Source organism: Gallus gallus, chromosome 9 (assembly GCF_016699485.2).
Source record: "Gallus gallus isolate bGalGal1 chromosome 9, bGalGal1.mat.broiler.GRCg7b, whole genome shotgun sequence".
Taxonomy (NCBI): domain Eukaryota; kingdom Metazoa; phylum Chordata; class Aves; order Galliformes; family Phasianidae; genus Gallus; species Gallus gallus.
In genome coordinates this window covers 23,619,894-23,636,010 of record NC_052540.1, presented here as the reverse complement: position 1 = coordinate 23,636,010, position 16,117 = coordinate 23,619,894, and the positions used below count along the sequence as shown (strand labels likewise).

Here is a 16,117-nt window from a genome sequence, read left to right as displayed (position 1 = left end):
TTAAGGCACTACCTTCTGCTTGTTTGTTCTGTGGGGTTCAACTCCAGCTGAAGCGATGGTTACTTAAGTACTTCTTACAAAAAAAAAAAAAAAGTTCTCTCTTTGTGCAGCTGGAAATGGGGAGTTTTCCAAGCATCTTCAGCACTAAAAAATAGCACCTTTGGTTTTGTTAGTAATCAAATCCTCAAAACTTTTATCTAAAGCTTTTGAAGCATTGGTATCACAGTTCAGCTGTGAATTCCAAAGCAAAGCAAGGAAAGGCATAAGACGCAGTAGAAAAGAAAAGTAGGACTGAAGACTGCACCATGTTACATTGTGTTCAGTTGAAGAAGGGTTGGGGGGGAAAAAAAAAGTTAAATGATGGTTCAGATCCATTGCAGTGTGTCTTCTGCATTGTCGTGGTTTTATGATTTTTGTTAACGGTATTCTACATCATCACACCATGTAAAGCACTGGGAGTTAAGGACTTAATGTCCCACTTCTGTGGACTGCTGATTTTCCGGGTACCTGATTCTCAGAAGAGAAAACCTGCGTACCCCAGAGGACTTTGCATTCAGAGGGGGAGATAAAACTCCTCGCAAGGCATGGGACTGGCCTTTTTTTTTTTTTGTTCGCTGCCTAGCTGTGTGGGTTTGCTCCCCACCATTTCACTTTCAATTCAGTGTAAGGCCTTTGGTTTTGGACACTCTCTATCCCTCTCATTTTATTTGATTTATTAGCTTCTAATTATATATTGTATTATCTTGCATTCCAATATCATGTTTAGTAAATTAACTCTTCTCCTCAGATCGTTGCTGCTGTTCTGTTTGTAGGCCCATCTCCCTACCCTTCCCCCTTTTCCCTTTTGTGGGATGTGGGTCCATGGGTCCCCTGCCCCATTAGTTGCAGAACTGGGCTGAACCGGCCTGCAAACCATTGACACTCCGCCCTCTCCTCCTCTTTTCCAGGCCTCTGGGCCTGCTGTTCCCCTGTCACGGACACAGATCTAGAGATAACTCTGTGACATGCATTATAGTCCAGCACTGGACGCATGACTTACGGAGGAGCAAAGAAAGGAGTTTTGGTTGCAAAAACTTGAGGTAGTTGCCTCTAACTGTGCTATGTGTTTCTTGGCCTTGCTAAAATAACTGTATTAGCAGTAGGAATGAAGGATAGTTGAGTATAAAAACATAAGCTCTGGGTATTACAGTAAACAGCGACAGCTGTTTACTTGCTTGGAGTAGATGATAGCTTCTTACTGACTTCCCATGTTGTTGTGTTTTTCTTCTTCCAGGCGTTTTACACCAGACCAGTCCCCTTTTGGCTTTTGTGAAGAGACAAAGCTACACTCTGTTCAGTTCCTCCCTGTTTACCAGACAGGTGGGTGCAGTGTGAGTTAAAATACCAGTTACCAACATTGAAAAAGGAGATCTATTCAAAGACTATTGTTAGTGGTTTTCAGTGACTAATTTTATATCACGAAACACTTTTTATGTTGCATAGTGTTATCCTCAGTGTTACTATATACTAGGCTGCCTCTCAGAATCAGTGCAGACATCAGAGAAGTAAACCTTAATATTAAGGTACAGGTTTCAGGCTTTAAAATAGAAGGGAATGAAAACTAATTTTAGGAGTTCACTAATACACACTAACTCAGGCCTCAACATAACCATAGAAAAATCCTTTATATTAGATCATCTTTCCTGTTCACCTAGTTTCTAGTTTTCTGTTCTGGTTTTCTGATAGCAAAGCCTTATTTAAGCTGTAGCTGACTAAAGTAAAGAAGCTACTTGCCATTCAACTCCAGCTATCTTTTCCCTTGTAATTTATAGACTTTAACAAAGTTTGTGGAATCTGAACACAGACTTGGCCTGCCCCAGAATGACCAGCTTGTTCCATCCATGGACTTTTAGTTCTAATGACTCGGCATGAGATTATAGAATCAAAGAATTGCTGGAGTTGGAAGAGACCCTTAAAGGTCATCTGGTCTGACTCCCCTGCAGTGAATGGAGATGCCCAGGGGTTGATCAGATGCTCTCAGCCCCATCCAGCCTTACCTTGCATGTCTGCAGGGACAGAGCACCTGTCTGGATAGCCTGTGTTAGCGCCTCACCACCCTTACTGTAAAAGAACTTCTTCCTTATATCCAATCTAGATCTCCCCTCTTTTGGTTTGAAACCATTTTCCCAGTTCCCACATGCTGTTCAATCTATAGAAATTCTTCACTTGTTAGTATATCCACACTTCTGTTATAAATTATTTCAGATGACATAGCAAATTGATCGTGTTACCTGCTGGTATGCTCTCATTCATGTTCTTTTCAATAGCGATTAGCAAAACTGGTCTGGAACTTGGGCATGTCTGAGAGTGTTGTTTAGGCATCAGGTCACAAAGAAACAACATGGTTTTGATTTATAAGTATATGAGATGCCTTTCTTATTGTTACATCTAGGGAGTTCTGTGACAGCAAATGAGGAAACTGAGAACAAGAGAGAACTACTGAGTCTCTTCTGCTTTTTTTCTTTGCCTCATGTTGGATATCTCTACTCTGTTGGGAAGTTAGTAGAACTGATTTCTACTTACCAGTACTCAGAGAAGTCAGAGCAGGCAGTTCTCACTCCACAGTTCCTGCATGTCATTACAAGGTAACTTTGTCTCTCTCTCTTTTTTTTTTTTTTCCTCTTTGGCTCACTTATGAGTCCTTTGTAGGCTCTTGGGTCATTCTGGGTAGATTCCTTTTTTAGTTCAGAGTGCCCTTCTGTCTAGGTCACAGGCATGATTCTCTCTAGTTTTTGCTCCTGGATTAATTCAAGTTTTCATTTTTTTCTTCATGAGTGTTTCTTCTTTCCTTCTAGTGAGAGCCTGCAGTGTTTCACAGTGCGGTGCAGTGCAGCAGCAGCTCGTGATGAAGATCCATACATTGATACAACTGTGAAGGTGCAAGTCTCATTATTTTGCTAAAAGAATAGGGGCAGCAATATGGCAATTGTGTTTCATTCTGAAATCCTGTTAGTTTCTATTTGCTATGACAAATAACATCCAAAATTAATATTTTACATCAACCTATGGCATATTCTAAATTAATGGCCTGCACATGTATCACTGCAATCTATTATTGCTGTTTAAGATTCTAGATGGTTAATAGAATATTTAAAAAAATATTTAAAAAACTGTGAAACCATGTACACTTAAAGCAAAAATCATACTTTCTCATAAATCTGAATGGAGGGAGCAGAGATTTCTCATATTGCGTCTGACGATGGTTGCAGAACCTGCCTGTCTTGAAACTTAAACTTTGGTCTTTTCTCTTTTTCTTTTTTATTTTTTTCCCTTTCTCAGGTGTCTTTGAACTGGCAGTTTTCCTAAGAGGAGTGTAAACATTTGAACATGTCTGCCTACCTGATAATCTGTGTTGGTTTTTGGCTTGGTTCTTTTTTTGAGGAGGAGGGCTTTTAACCCCTGAAGTTCTAGATTTTGCCCCTTCCTCAGTTTGCTTTGTTGTGAAAATCTGCTCAATTACAAAAATCGGAATAAATGTTAAAAAAAATACCAGGATAGTTGAGAATGAAGAGTATTTTAAGCTGACCTTTATGGATTTTATTTGAGCATGTAGACAGCAGACATATAGAAACCACAGAGCAGTTGAAGTATTACAAAAATTTCAAGAGCAAAACATTCTCTGACCTCCATAGAGGTCAAACACATGAAAGAACCTGTCCTGTCCCTTTCTCCGTCTCAGGTTTGCATACATTTCCAAAGATTATGTTCAGTCCCTCACAATTCCTTCAGCCTGGCAACAGGCGGCTCAGGAGGCTGAGAACATGTGCACATAATGGAAGCCTGCAGCCCTTGTGGTTGTCCACACCACAGCTTGCCCTCCACGGGTCACAGACCCACCCTGGCAAGGGTCTTCCAGGGGCTGCAGTCCCTTAGGGGCATCCCTGCCCTGGTGTGAATTTCTTCAGAAAGCAGGGTACGTGTAAAACATGATGCTGTCTTGCCTTGCTGCACTGTGCATGTTAATAGTCGGGTATTTGTCTTAAAGCTATAAATTCAAGATATTTCTGGGGAAATGAGGTTGCTTTTTTCAATTTTTAGTCCAACGTAGAGGATATGGTAATTTTTGGCTGAAAGATGCACACTGAATGAATCAGGATGTAATACTGGGTATGCAATATAACAGTAGGCAAGTAAATATAGTATTTATGTGTGTAATAAATTTTTATAACGTAAGCAACTAAAATAATGACTTTTGTAACTCTATTAGACATCTTGGCCAAGTTCAGGCTGCTTGATATTAACTTTTCCATGTTAGGTAACCTAGCCAAGGTTCAGTTATTTTGAGACACAGCTAAAAATGTGCAACTGCTTCAAAGAGTGAAGTGGTTTCTTGTACCCATTGTTACAAAGATTTGATGTTTGAGTACTTTTATTCTTGCTTCAATGAAGCACTCAAAGTTAGGAAAGCCAGTGAATATTTTTAGTGTCGTATTATTAGACAAAGATTATATCTTTCCACATATTTTTTTCATTTAAAGACTTGAAGTACATGCCAACCAAAATTACAGAGTGCTTGCTTTCTTTTGTAGGCTTGTCCACCTGTCACATTGGATGTCTGCACATTACGAATGCAGCTTTTTATAGGGCCAAGAGCTATCTGTCATTACAAAAACCATATAATTCTTCTGACTAAGGCTGATACTGAAGATATTACTGAAAGACGAAAGCCTTCAAGAAGGATGCTGTAAGAATTTGTGTTTTCTGGGGAGATGGGATTTATAACTTTATGTACAGTGCTAAATTTTCAAGTGTTGGGATTGAAGAGAGTCTTCAGCTCTGCAGAAGGGCTTTCTGGGCATAATTCCTGAACTAGTAAATGAAAGCATAAATCAAGCACCGATTTTTGTCTTCTGCAGTGTTAAATGACATAGAAGAAATGAAGGTGACATCACAAATGATTGAAATCAAGATTGTCAGAAACAACTTTCATAAATAATGTTGAAACAATATTATGAAGAACATGAGAAACAAAAATATGTAGGAATAGTGAAACCTATGGGCTAACAAATTGTGGTGTAGCATAAAATAAAAATGTCTTACATTTGGCTAAGGAGTCTTAGAAAGTTGTGATTATCATCATAGTAATGATGAAAGAAGGACCAGACTTTAGGCAGGCATACTCTTGTTGTATGGATGTAGCCAGGTGCATTTATGACTAATTCTGTGAGATCTGCCTTTCCCATTCTTTGAGAGTTGTTCATTGTTTAGAAGAGTTCAGTTGAGAAATCACATTTGCTAGTCTTTCTTAAAGCACAGAGCAAACCTTTTTATCAGCTTAGCCTTGTTTTCTCCTGAAAAGAGAACTGGTAATTCAAAATACTGTAGTTTTCTCTCTCTGAAACAGTTTTTAAAAGCTTGTAGTTGACATCTGAGAAAGAAACAAAGGACGCCCATTTTGCCTTCTGCAGAGAGTGCTAGTTGAACTTCACCACTAAAAAAGAGAGAGAGATCCTGGATCAAACGCTTACTGTTCTGTTTCTTCACTGTTTCTCTGTGGTGTTTTAATGTTAGGCAGTTGAAGACCCAGGAGTAAAAGTGTTCAGGTACTTTCTTACATTGTATCTTAGCAGACACTTGTATTTAGATGCAGGGCTGAAGTGTGGTAAATCTTTACAGAAAGAGTGAGCATCTTAATTAATTTCAATTACTCAGCTTGTAAGCTTCTGATGCTTTTTGGTTTTAAACCCAGGTGTTGGTTTCTAACCACTCTGTATGAACGTGCCTATCTATTCTTAGCCATTAATTATGACTTGAATTCATAATTTAACTGTCAGGTGTTTACTAGCCTACAAACATATCTGTTTATGCATTTGTCAGATGATTGATTTATTTTCTTTTGGCTGCAAAGTGTTTATTTAAACATTGACAACTCAAATATTTTCCTTTTCTCTAGTTCCAGAAAGGCTGATAGCAACAAATCAAGAACGAATTCTGAGTCAGAGCCTGGTTGGAATTTGTATATTATAAACACTGTTTCAACCATCCAGCTTTACAGAGAAATGGTATTGCTACCTCCTGCTTTTGTTGTTGATTGACTAAAAATAAGTATTATTAATCTCTGGTGCTGAATATACAGTTACATATTTCTTGTGAATAGCCCGTAATCCTATTTCAAATGGCTACTGCCCTCTCTGGAGTTCTTCTTGTATATTCTTATTTTTACCAGCACCTTAAGTATATCCTGTGTCTGTTCTAGGTAGATTATAGTAGAACTTATGAAAATGTAAGAACTGAGAGCTGCATCCATCTTCTAAGCGAGGCTCACTTACTAGTCAGAGCAGCAATAATGGACCCTAGTTTCTTTAAATCAGATGAGAAAGAAGAACTTCTGAGAGCATTCAGAGAAAGTTGTGCCCTCTTAGGAGACTGCTACAGCAGGTACGTTTTAGATGTCAGAATGATATAGATGAGCTCGTTTCCAGTAATCTAACCTAAAAATAAAAATCCATCGTTCTTTCCTATTGTACATCAGTATTGTGTGTACATTTCGTGTTTCTCTGCAGTTTAATCTGGTCCTCTATGCTGTATCTGATTGGTTTTTTTTTGTCAGTTTGACACAGAATACAGTGTCACCTTGAGTACTAGCCTTGTGTTTGCAGATACTGGTGTGTCAACAGCTGTTATGTGTTGTTTTAGTTCTTAGCAGCGGTGTCAAAAGTGTCCCTCTTACTTACTCTTTTTTCCTTCCAATCTGTTGCTTTCAGGTTTGACACAAAGGATTACCACCTCGCTTTACCATACTACCGAATGTCAGGTTTATCCGTGACTGAAGTTTTGGAGCGACGAGCGTCAGAAAGTGATGAAATACAGACGTATGAAAGAGGATTTATATTTTATTTAACTCACTCTCTTAATGAAGAGTTAAATGAAGAATTAAGCAAGGTAGAAACAAGTTTTTTTTTTTCTTTCTTTTAACCTATTGATCTAGTTCTGATTTTAAGAACTATCAAATTTTAATTAGAATTTCTGTTGATATACTGCACTGCTTACTAAGTTTTACAGTTACTCTTTTTCACATGGTCTTTATTTTCTCATTTTAACAAAATAGCAAGCAACAGCTGCAGTGCTTTGAACTGCTGTCATGCAACGTAAGGGTCTGGCTGTCATGATGAATGCTACTAATGTGCACACAAAGATACTTTCATACTAGGAAAGTTCTGTCTCAGATTTCTTTCATTCCTCATTTCTTCAACACTGCAAACTGTTTTTTGAACATGGACAGATTGTACTGGCTGGTAAAACTGATTCAGTGTGGTGGATGATTGTCCTAGCTCTTCAGAGTTTCACTCTTGATTCATTTAATTGCACTGACAGGGAGGAAAGGCAGGAAAAGCACTGTGATTTGGTGGCTAAGCTGTATTTACCTGTTTCTTTTTGTTCTTGTTTTTTTAAAAGCTTCTGTCTTAAGCCATAAGAGTCTGTGTATCTGGAAATGTTGAAACTGTCAAATGGCTTTTATTTTAATAGGAATTGGCAGATAAAGTTCTCCAAATATTCTATCTTGCTGACCCTGTGCAGCTGCCTCATATCATCTGCAGTCCCTGCATGAAGAATGTATGTCCTCTGACAGCTGTGAAGTATCTTCGTAAAGTAGAAGACATTATGCCATCAGTGGTCCTTACGCTTACTAAGGCTTTCATGGCTCTGAAAATGGGAGACCTTATGATGTATGAATGTGAGATGAACTCCCATAAGGAGGTAAGGTATACCAGAAGCATAAATTATTCATTCTTTGTAAATCCCAGGTCAATGGGTTTGGCTTGTGGCTGTATTTTACAGTAAAACAACCTTTCAGTTGCTTCTCTTTCTCCTCATTTGCTGTGTAGGTTCCACTGAACATTTGCAATAACAGTAGGATCCAGGGCTGATATACAGTGAGATGGTGCTGTCTTTGCAAAGCCTTATCAGTAAACAAAGGATTTGAAGATATTAATTCTTATAAATGAAATGCATTATGCTGTAGCATAACAGGCTCTCCAGAGTACAGTGCTCTTCACCATTATGGCAGGGTTGTACACTAGCTTTTTTCCGCCTCTCCATCTGTAACCAATACATGCAGTGTGCCCATGAAAACTTACCTTCTGTATGCAAACAACCCTTTTGAAATTGCCTTGCACGGTGCATACAAGCCAAAATTTCTGTATGCAGTCTCCCTGTACAACTTCTCATCTTCTCTTAAAGCGCTTAATCCTTACTAAGTCTAGATCAGAACCTACTTCAGTGCTATCAAAATAAGAATTCCACATTAACGGGGGAAAAAATGTTAGTAAATCAGTCTCTGCCATAGATTTTCATATGTGGATTTAGACTGAGACCAGTCGGTAAACTGCTTCTTGTTAAGGCTGATCAGGAGTGCTGAATAATCAAAGGTTACAGAGCTTGTAGCATGGGCTTTTTCTGAGAGTGAGCTGATATCCCAGAATTAGATGCCAAGCTTCAGTAGCAGAAGCTTTGGGGAGCTTTCAGTTAGCAGCTTTTGAATTGCCAGGTGGGAACTGTGGAATGCTATTTCAACAGTCAAGCGTAGGATCTCTCACCTGCTTTCCAACCATTTGCAGCAAGGTGAGGTGAAATTGCCATGTTACGGACAAGCTGGAAAAAAAAGTACATTCACAGAATGGTTGAGGTTGGAAAGGACCTCTGGAAATCATCTGGTTCAAACGGTCCAGCTCACCTTCTCTTCCATTACATGGATGTTATTTAAATGAGAATCAAGTGTTTGGTGTTTTGGTTGTGGGGTTCTGTTTGCTTTTAATTTGACCTATTACAAAAATAATCCAACTTTAAAAAGCATTTTATTGTGCAGTATTAAAAACAGTGCTTTCAGAAAGATAAAGGAGAGATAATTTGTACAAGCAGAGGTCTAGAAGTATGAATTTTCCTCCTCAGTCTGCTTTATATTTCTTATGTAAATCGTTTAGTCTGTACAGACATCGTTTCTCTACTGTTGTTAAAATGGAAATAGTATCTTGTCATATTACCTTCGAAAGCACTTTGAGTTGGATATTGTGCAGCATGTTTTGATCATTGTTTCAAGGGTGTTCAGCAAAGTATTCCACTGAAATTTCAGCCAATGAGTTTTCACAACACCTTATGTGCTTACTGGCTGATTGCTTAGTACAATCTGTGTTACATATACAGTAACTCCAGATTTCATCAAAATGTTTCCTCCACTGTTCAGGTAAATGGCATAGTGTTCAGAAGTTGCTGGCCCAGCACACAGTTCAGGCCTGGATCTTTGGAGAACTATTCTTTAAATTGTAGAAAATGTTTATTTCTCTTGACTTCACTTTGCTTGCCTGTATAAACCTGACTATCTGAGAAATACTGACTTTACTGAGTTGAACTGAGCATGGATTGAGTTATTTACCTAACTTATATCTGACTGTTTATAGACAATGCTGGCCTGTGGCTTCGTTGGGCAACCAAAACTCCTGAGAGAATGTAAAGAAGGAATTGTTATTCCAACTGAATTTGCTGTTCACCTGAAGGCGATGCAACCTGGATTACTGGTGGCTGCCACTGTGGCATTACATGAGAACAGTAAAATTGAACTGGAAGAGGCAGATATGTTTTTCAAGGTTGGCCTATGATCATTTTTTCCTTCTTTTCTTCACATAACTGATTTTATGGGTGAGCAAAGTGGGCCTGGTTGCTCCTTCACTCACATTTTAGCATTTCTCTTGAAAGAGGCAGATGAGGATCGATATATTCCAGTGCAGAGAGATGCCTATGAAATCAGAAGTTGGTCTTTCTGGAAAGAAGTATGGAGGAAAAAAAAAAAAAGAAAAAAAAATCCATTAAGTTCTTTGTCTTCATCCTGTCACTTGAATGTATAATTTGATCTCAGAGCTTTTCTGGTCACTGAAGTTTTTCTGTGTTTGGGAGTAGACAAAACTTTTTTTCCTTTTTTCTACAATGTAACGTTGCTTGGATTAAAACCATGTATGGTTAAGTATGTTGTGGACTAATGTCTGTTACTGTGAAAGATGTATGGCAAAAACACTGAGTCATGAAGCTCAAATTAGAACAAATACTGTTTTTCAAAGCTAGCTGTAAACTGTAAGTCCTTTTCACCAACATACCAGACCTTAAGCCCAGGAGCATCTGCCTTGTGGTTCCTACTGTTACACTCAGCTTAGATGCACAGCATTTCCTTATCATGGCCTTTGCTTGCATTAAGATTCTTCTTCAGAAGACACCTGCTAGGCTACTGGCATATATAAAAGCCTACAAATTAGCAGTCAATAAATATTTGCTGACAGTCTGCTGACTGTTGTGATAGTGGAAGAAATCAAATATATGTTAAAATAATTCCATGAACTTTTAACTCATTATATTATGTAGCATCGCGTCCTTGAGAAATACCTTGAGTCAAAAAAGGTGACAAAATCCTGCCTCTAGCAACAGTGAGAATCTGTTCCTTTTATTTTTTTCTGATTTCTGCTACTAATAATTAATTGCCATGTTCTGCACTAACTTGTCATTTTCTAATGTTTTTGTTCCTAGATGTTGTGTAATAATGGTGAAGACACGGTACCTCAACTTCTGGTAGATTTCTGGGAAGCTCTTCTTGTAGCATGCTCTCAGGAAGAAGTACTTCCGGAGCTCTTATTGAGGGTTACTCATCAGTATGTTTGGAGGATATCAAAGAAACAACTCCCTGAGACTAAGCCATTGAAAACAACAGAGGATCTGGTAACTCAGAAGTTTTATGACTGTAGTGTCCATCTAAAGCTATCCAATTACTTAGTGTTTGGATGGTGGACAATTTGTAGTGGAAATGCTGAGTCATGGCCTGAACCAGTGATGGAGCACCTGGTGGGAGGCAGGGCCAGACCAGGGGAGCTCAGGTGAATGCAGTGTACCCAGTTGATGGAAGGGGTGGAGCCAGGATCCATCCCTTCTCTGACCTCATTTAAGGGTTGGTAGTGGAGGTGAGGGTATTTTGTGGAGATCTCTGCATCTCTGAGGTCTTCCAGAGGTAAGAAGCCTTTTTTCCTTTGTTTCTGCATCCATGGCTGCTGCATTTGGGCTTGTTCTCATTTGCTGTAGCCAAAGGCTTTGCCACCCTGCTAATATCATTGTACTTTCCATCATGTTATAGGGTTACAGCCTCTTAAAAGAAGCAAGCCTGAAAGTAAATAACATAGTGTCTGCTTACCCAGACAGGTTTTGCTGGTTTTGGGGAGTCCTGTTCTTAGGGATGTTTTAAAATACACTCAACAGGAGTGTCACTGTTCTGGATGTTTCAAATCAGGGCTAGAATGAAACTGAGAATTTTCCAGGTGTTTTGTGTCTGTTTTTTTTTTTTCCTTAACAAAAATTTTACAAAACTGACTACATGAGGAAATACAGGGGTGATGAATTGTAAGATATTTTGAATGAAAAATCTGAAAGACAGAAGTAAATAGAAGTTTCGAGCTGATTTGTTTTTCAATTCTATGAATTAGAAGAAGAATAGCTGCTATTTGAGAACAATTTTCTTTGCTTGTGGGGAGCAGGGCATTTGACATTGAACTGTCACTAACAGAAATATTTATTTTGTTACAACTTTGTATTGCTTTTGTAGATAAACTCCTGTGATCATTTTGGGTTCATTTTCCCATGGGTTACTTTCATAATGTCAATGGAATCTCCACTTGGTAAAGATTGCCCTGAGGATATTTCAAAGCTACAGGTACGAAATCCCTAAACCTTGTTATTTAGCACTTAAATCCGTTTTGCAGATGTTCATGCATGTGTAAACAACTTTTTCTAGCAGCCTGTCCCCCTCAATTTATCCAAGTTAAACTGAAAGACCCTTTAAAATCATGAAATAAAAAAATATTGGAGTGACACACACATCAATAACAGTGATACTTACCTTTACTGTTAACTGTGTACTCAGCTATCTCAGTTTTTAATAATGTCTATTAAAATAAACATTACTTCAGAAGTATTATAAGTAAGGTTGTTCTAAGGTTATGGTTAGCAGTGTTTTGCAAAACTTGTGTTAAATCCAATCAATCTTTTTGTTGTTGTTGTTCTTTAGTCTGTTTTATGTGGTCAATCAATAGATATAACTGCAGCTCTGCCTATCCTGGAGCCTCTGGCAGACGCTGGCAATGTTGGCCTCACCATTCGTGTTCTCTGTAGTACCCGTCTGGGCAAGTACGAGGAGTCCATTGACCAACTCCTCAGACAGTATCCTGCTGCAGCTGTGTTATATGCTCAGCATGAGCTGAAAGGTGACAGTCAGGTGAGCTATTCAGGTTAAAGTCTTTCGGATTTCGGTTTGTTTATTTTCCCTAGTTAAAATGTTATTGCATACAGTTGGACTGTAGGTGGACCAGGTAGCCCAGTTTTCAAAGTAAATTGCTTAGCTTGCTTTGAACCGCTTGTCTGGCATTTAAATTCCATATCCCAATCCTTACTAACTTTAAAGGAATATTTCTCCCCATTTCTTCTGTGACTGCCTGTATTCATTCTGGTAACAAAGGGTAATCTCTTAGGTGGCAGAAAACTTCAGAAAGTAAGTTAGTTAATTCATTCACTTTTTCCCAATTATAAGTGAAAAACTATTCAGTTTCTCAATAATCTGTGTTCTAGATTGTTTGATACTCTTGTGTAGCATGTCAAATGTTAGTGATAAGATAGGGGAACGTAATTCTTCAAATAAAACCATATTTAAGTATGTTCTTCCTGTCTTCTAGTGGCATCCTCTGATCTTAACAGCAGAGTGGTACGGGTACAGTAGTGAGAAATATTACACTCTTTATGTCTTATTTTCCCTGTAGGCTCCCAGACAATTTTAGTTGTAGAAATGATTCTATTTGAGTGTCCTGGGAGTACAAGAGTTTAGTTGTGTTGTCCTTTATAGCTACTTTCTTAACTGTACACAGCTGAAAATACCGCTATTGTGCTCAAGACCAAATTCATGCTTTATTTTCAAATCTGAAAATGGTTTCTTTGGTTGTAACAAGTATGAAAACAGAGTTGAATGTGAGGAGACACAACTAAATCAATTATAGATGGAATAAAAAAGTTACCGTGTTTATTTAAAAAAAAAAAAAAAAAAATTGGTTTCCCCTTCTTCATTCCTATTGGCAAAAAGATGAATGAAAAATACTGCGGTACTTCAGCTGGTGGAAGAGGATCAGCTCAGGACACAGCAGTGTTCAAGTAATACTACTTACTGCTTTGCATGGAGCTGTTTGTAGCCAAAAAAAAAAAAAAAAATCCCCTTGCAAATCCTCTTCTCTGTAGAGGCACCACTGGGGGGCACTGTTCAGATATTTGTCAAATATGAAAAGATGATACTGAAAACCGGATGTATCTGTGCAAAACTACTGCATTTCAAAGCGTCGTATAAGTCAGCCTACCTGTATCTGCACACTGGTCTTTGGTATATTTTTAGCAGGTTTTTCATGCTCTTAACTGCGGTCATAGTTAATTTACACTGTTGCTATGGGTTTTTATGAACTAGGCTGTATGGTGGAACAAGCTGCTCCCAGAACTTTGTGAGAGAGCCAGACTTACCAGAAGTGACTGTCCTGTTCTTATTTCATCACTAAAAGGTAAATCAGTTGATCAAAGTTCAACTCCAGAAGCCTTCGTATAGCATCCATTCTAAATATTCTAAGGAACACTGATGTGATGGTTCGGAAACTAGTCTCCTTTTTTCTATTGTTAAGACTTACAGAACTCAGCAGGCTGTCCCATAATCAGAGCAGCATTCTACAACATCTTCATGAAAATATTATTCATTTTATATTGAAAAATTGCATTTTGGGAATCAATACTTCTTAAATTGAGTTTGTTCTTGAGCAGTATAGGAACTTTATCATTAAAGTAATGGATATGGATTGCTGTACTTTCCTTTTGAGGCTAAGTGACTTTATGTTTGTAAGCAATGACAGCTAACAGGCTACTGTTGATAACCCAGTGGGCAGTTAAGTGTATATCCATGGTTAGGTTATAGACTGTAAATGATACAGTGCGTTACTGATGGTTTGTCTTATTAAGCAGAATGAAACATCTGAGTTCATTTGGCAGGGTGGTGGTAGGATTACTACTCTTTGGTTAGCAGAAATAGACAAGTGGTGAAACCAACTCTAGTGACTGATGTAGTCCTGTTGCATGTTTGTAAGTCAATAACATTGCACCACTGAGGGGCAAGTGCATTGATTTTTGACGAAATAAGAAGATAGATTAAGGAAAATACATGTATTAAAATAAAACAAGAGCGTGCTTCCTGAGGGCAGAAGAACAGATTCCCTGGCTGCACTGTGCAGCACGGGTTGCCATACTTTGCAACAAAGTTCTGGCAGATTGTTTTGTTTTCATGTGATAACTGTACTACAAGCATTTAAGATCTTATTTAACAGCTTTCATCTCAGAAGCTGCTTGCAAAACATCTGATTTCACACACAATTCTGAGTTAGGATACTAGTAGAGAAGATTTCCAGGGCTGCTTCTGTGTTTGCTATGAAGCCTGTGAAGTGCTAGATTACTATTCTATAAGCATTAGTGTCACATGCAGATGTGATGAGTTGAGGTGTGGTTTTAATCTAAGATGTAATTTCAGTTTACTTCTGAGATTTCCCATAACAGTATATGTTCCCAAATAGGCATGTCTCAGATTTTACATCAGTTAAAATATTTAGATCACTTGATGACTTCAGCTAATAGTGACATTGTTCTTTTTGTTTCTGTATACTAACCACTGTACCCTAAACAAGATTTTCTCCTCTGCTTTTGGCAGAAACTTTATCAGTAGTTGCAACAGAACTGGAACTAAGGGATTTCCTTAGTCTTCTACCAGAGGATGGAACTGCAGCATTTTTCCTGCCACATCTTCTTCACTGCAGCCAAAGGAAACTGTTGAGGTAGACACAATGAAAGTAAGTCTATGTGTTCAGATACCAAGAATGTGCTAGAATTAAAAAGTACATGAAGAAGGAGAAGTATGTAAGAAAGCACCACCTACACATCCACCTACACATAAATCACTTTCTTTTTGAGTTAAAACCTTATGGCAATTATTGAATGAGGACTGTTATTTGAGGAAGAGCATTGCTTTTGGAGCAAATAGTATTACACTTTGATAAATGTTAGCAAACTAAAAGAGTTCCTGCCAGGTATAACTGAGTAAAGGTTGGCTAGTTTATAAATAAGCTCTTTAGTTAGTAGGCAGAGGTAACTCATACTCTAAAAGGCCAAAACAGCAAAAAGAAAACCCCACAAAAAAAAACAAAACTGTACAGTGCAATTGGACAAACTCTGTTTGCTGAAAGTCAGCTAGGTCTTAATTGCATGCTAAATAGTTAGGTCACTGGCCAAGGGAGGAATTGAAGCTTAGCTGTATCTTTAATTGTATAAGTAAGTGCCTAACACTTCAAAGTAGAACTGGGCTACTTAAGTTGTTTCATTTCTTTGAACTCCAGCTGAAAAAACTGTCAGCAGTTCTACTGTCTTTGACGCTTAAGTAAGTGTTACACTGTACAGTGCTTTCATTTAGCAGTTAGTGGGAAGAGGCCCTACATTAAAGAAACAGAAATGATACAGACTACTTCTTTCTTACTGTTTATGTTCTCTTCTGCTGTGCTCAGCTGGTACTGAAAAGTATTTCAGGTATCACTAGGTTTCAAATCTAGATGAAAACTCTGTTTCTTCTGGGTCTAGTGCTGAGTGTCTTGTGTGTCTGTGCATTTACGTACTGATATTTGTCTTTCTCTTGTACTGAATACATCCCTGTGTTTTTCCAGCTGGAATTTAGTCAAAAATTTTCACAATGTTTGACCTTCTTATGAATAGTTAGTGTTTCTTTGGGACTTTATGATCCCATAAACATCTGAAGGCCTTAGCAGAGGACACTGACTCTGTGAAACCAAATTTCACTGAAGCAGTAACATTAAGGGTTAAAGTAAAGGTCAGGTAAAAGAGATCATCTACATCTGAAATAAACAACCTTTTTTGTTTTGTTGATGTTTTAATTTCCTTGTGGCGTGTTTGCTACAACCAAAATCATTTATTTAATTTACTAGTAGGAAACCTGGTTGTAGTAGATGCTTTCTGCTATTCAAAAGAAAAAAAA

General features: G+C 38.1%; 1 protein-coding gene across 8 annotated transcripts in view; it reads left to right on the top strand.

Annotated features, from left to right (window-relative positions):
* The window catches only part of HPS3 (HPS3, biogenesis of lysosomal organelles complex 2 subunit 1), a 46,816-nt gene that overhangs the window by 4,272 nt on the left and 26,427 nt on the right, over positions 1-16,117 (top strand). For all 8 annotated transcript variants that reach the window (XM_422849.8, XM_025153439.3, XM_004943589.5 and 5 more), the window contains exons 4-17: positions 1,274-1,359; positions 2,432-2,624; positions 2,835-2,916; positions 4,569-4,723; positions 5,933-6,041; positions 6,236-6,417; positions 6,744-6,921; positions 7,507-7,737; positions 9,435-9,620; positions 10,549-10,737; positions 11,612-11,719; positions 12,074-12,280; positions 13,508-13,598; positions 14,786-14,924. In XM_422849.8, coding sequence (XP_422849.3) covers positions 1,274-1,359; positions 2,432-2,624; positions 2,835-2,916; positions 4,569-4,723; positions 5,933-6,041; positions 6,236-6,417; positions 6,744-6,921; positions 7,507-7,737; positions 9,435-9,620; positions 10,549-10,737; positions 11,612-11,719; positions 12,074-12,280; positions 13,508-13,598; positions 14,786-14,913 — 2,125 coding nt within the window. In that variant the 3' untranslated portion in view covers positions 14,914-14,924. The remainder of the gene's footprint in view (positions 1-1,273; positions 1,360-2,431; positions 2,625-2,834; positions 2,917-4,568; positions 4,724-5,932; positions 6,042-6,235; positions 6,418-6,743; positions 6,922-7,506; positions 7,738-9,434; positions 9,621-10,548; positions 10,738-11,611; positions 11,720-12,073; positions 12,281-13,507; positions 13,599-14,785; positions 14,925-16,117) is intronic.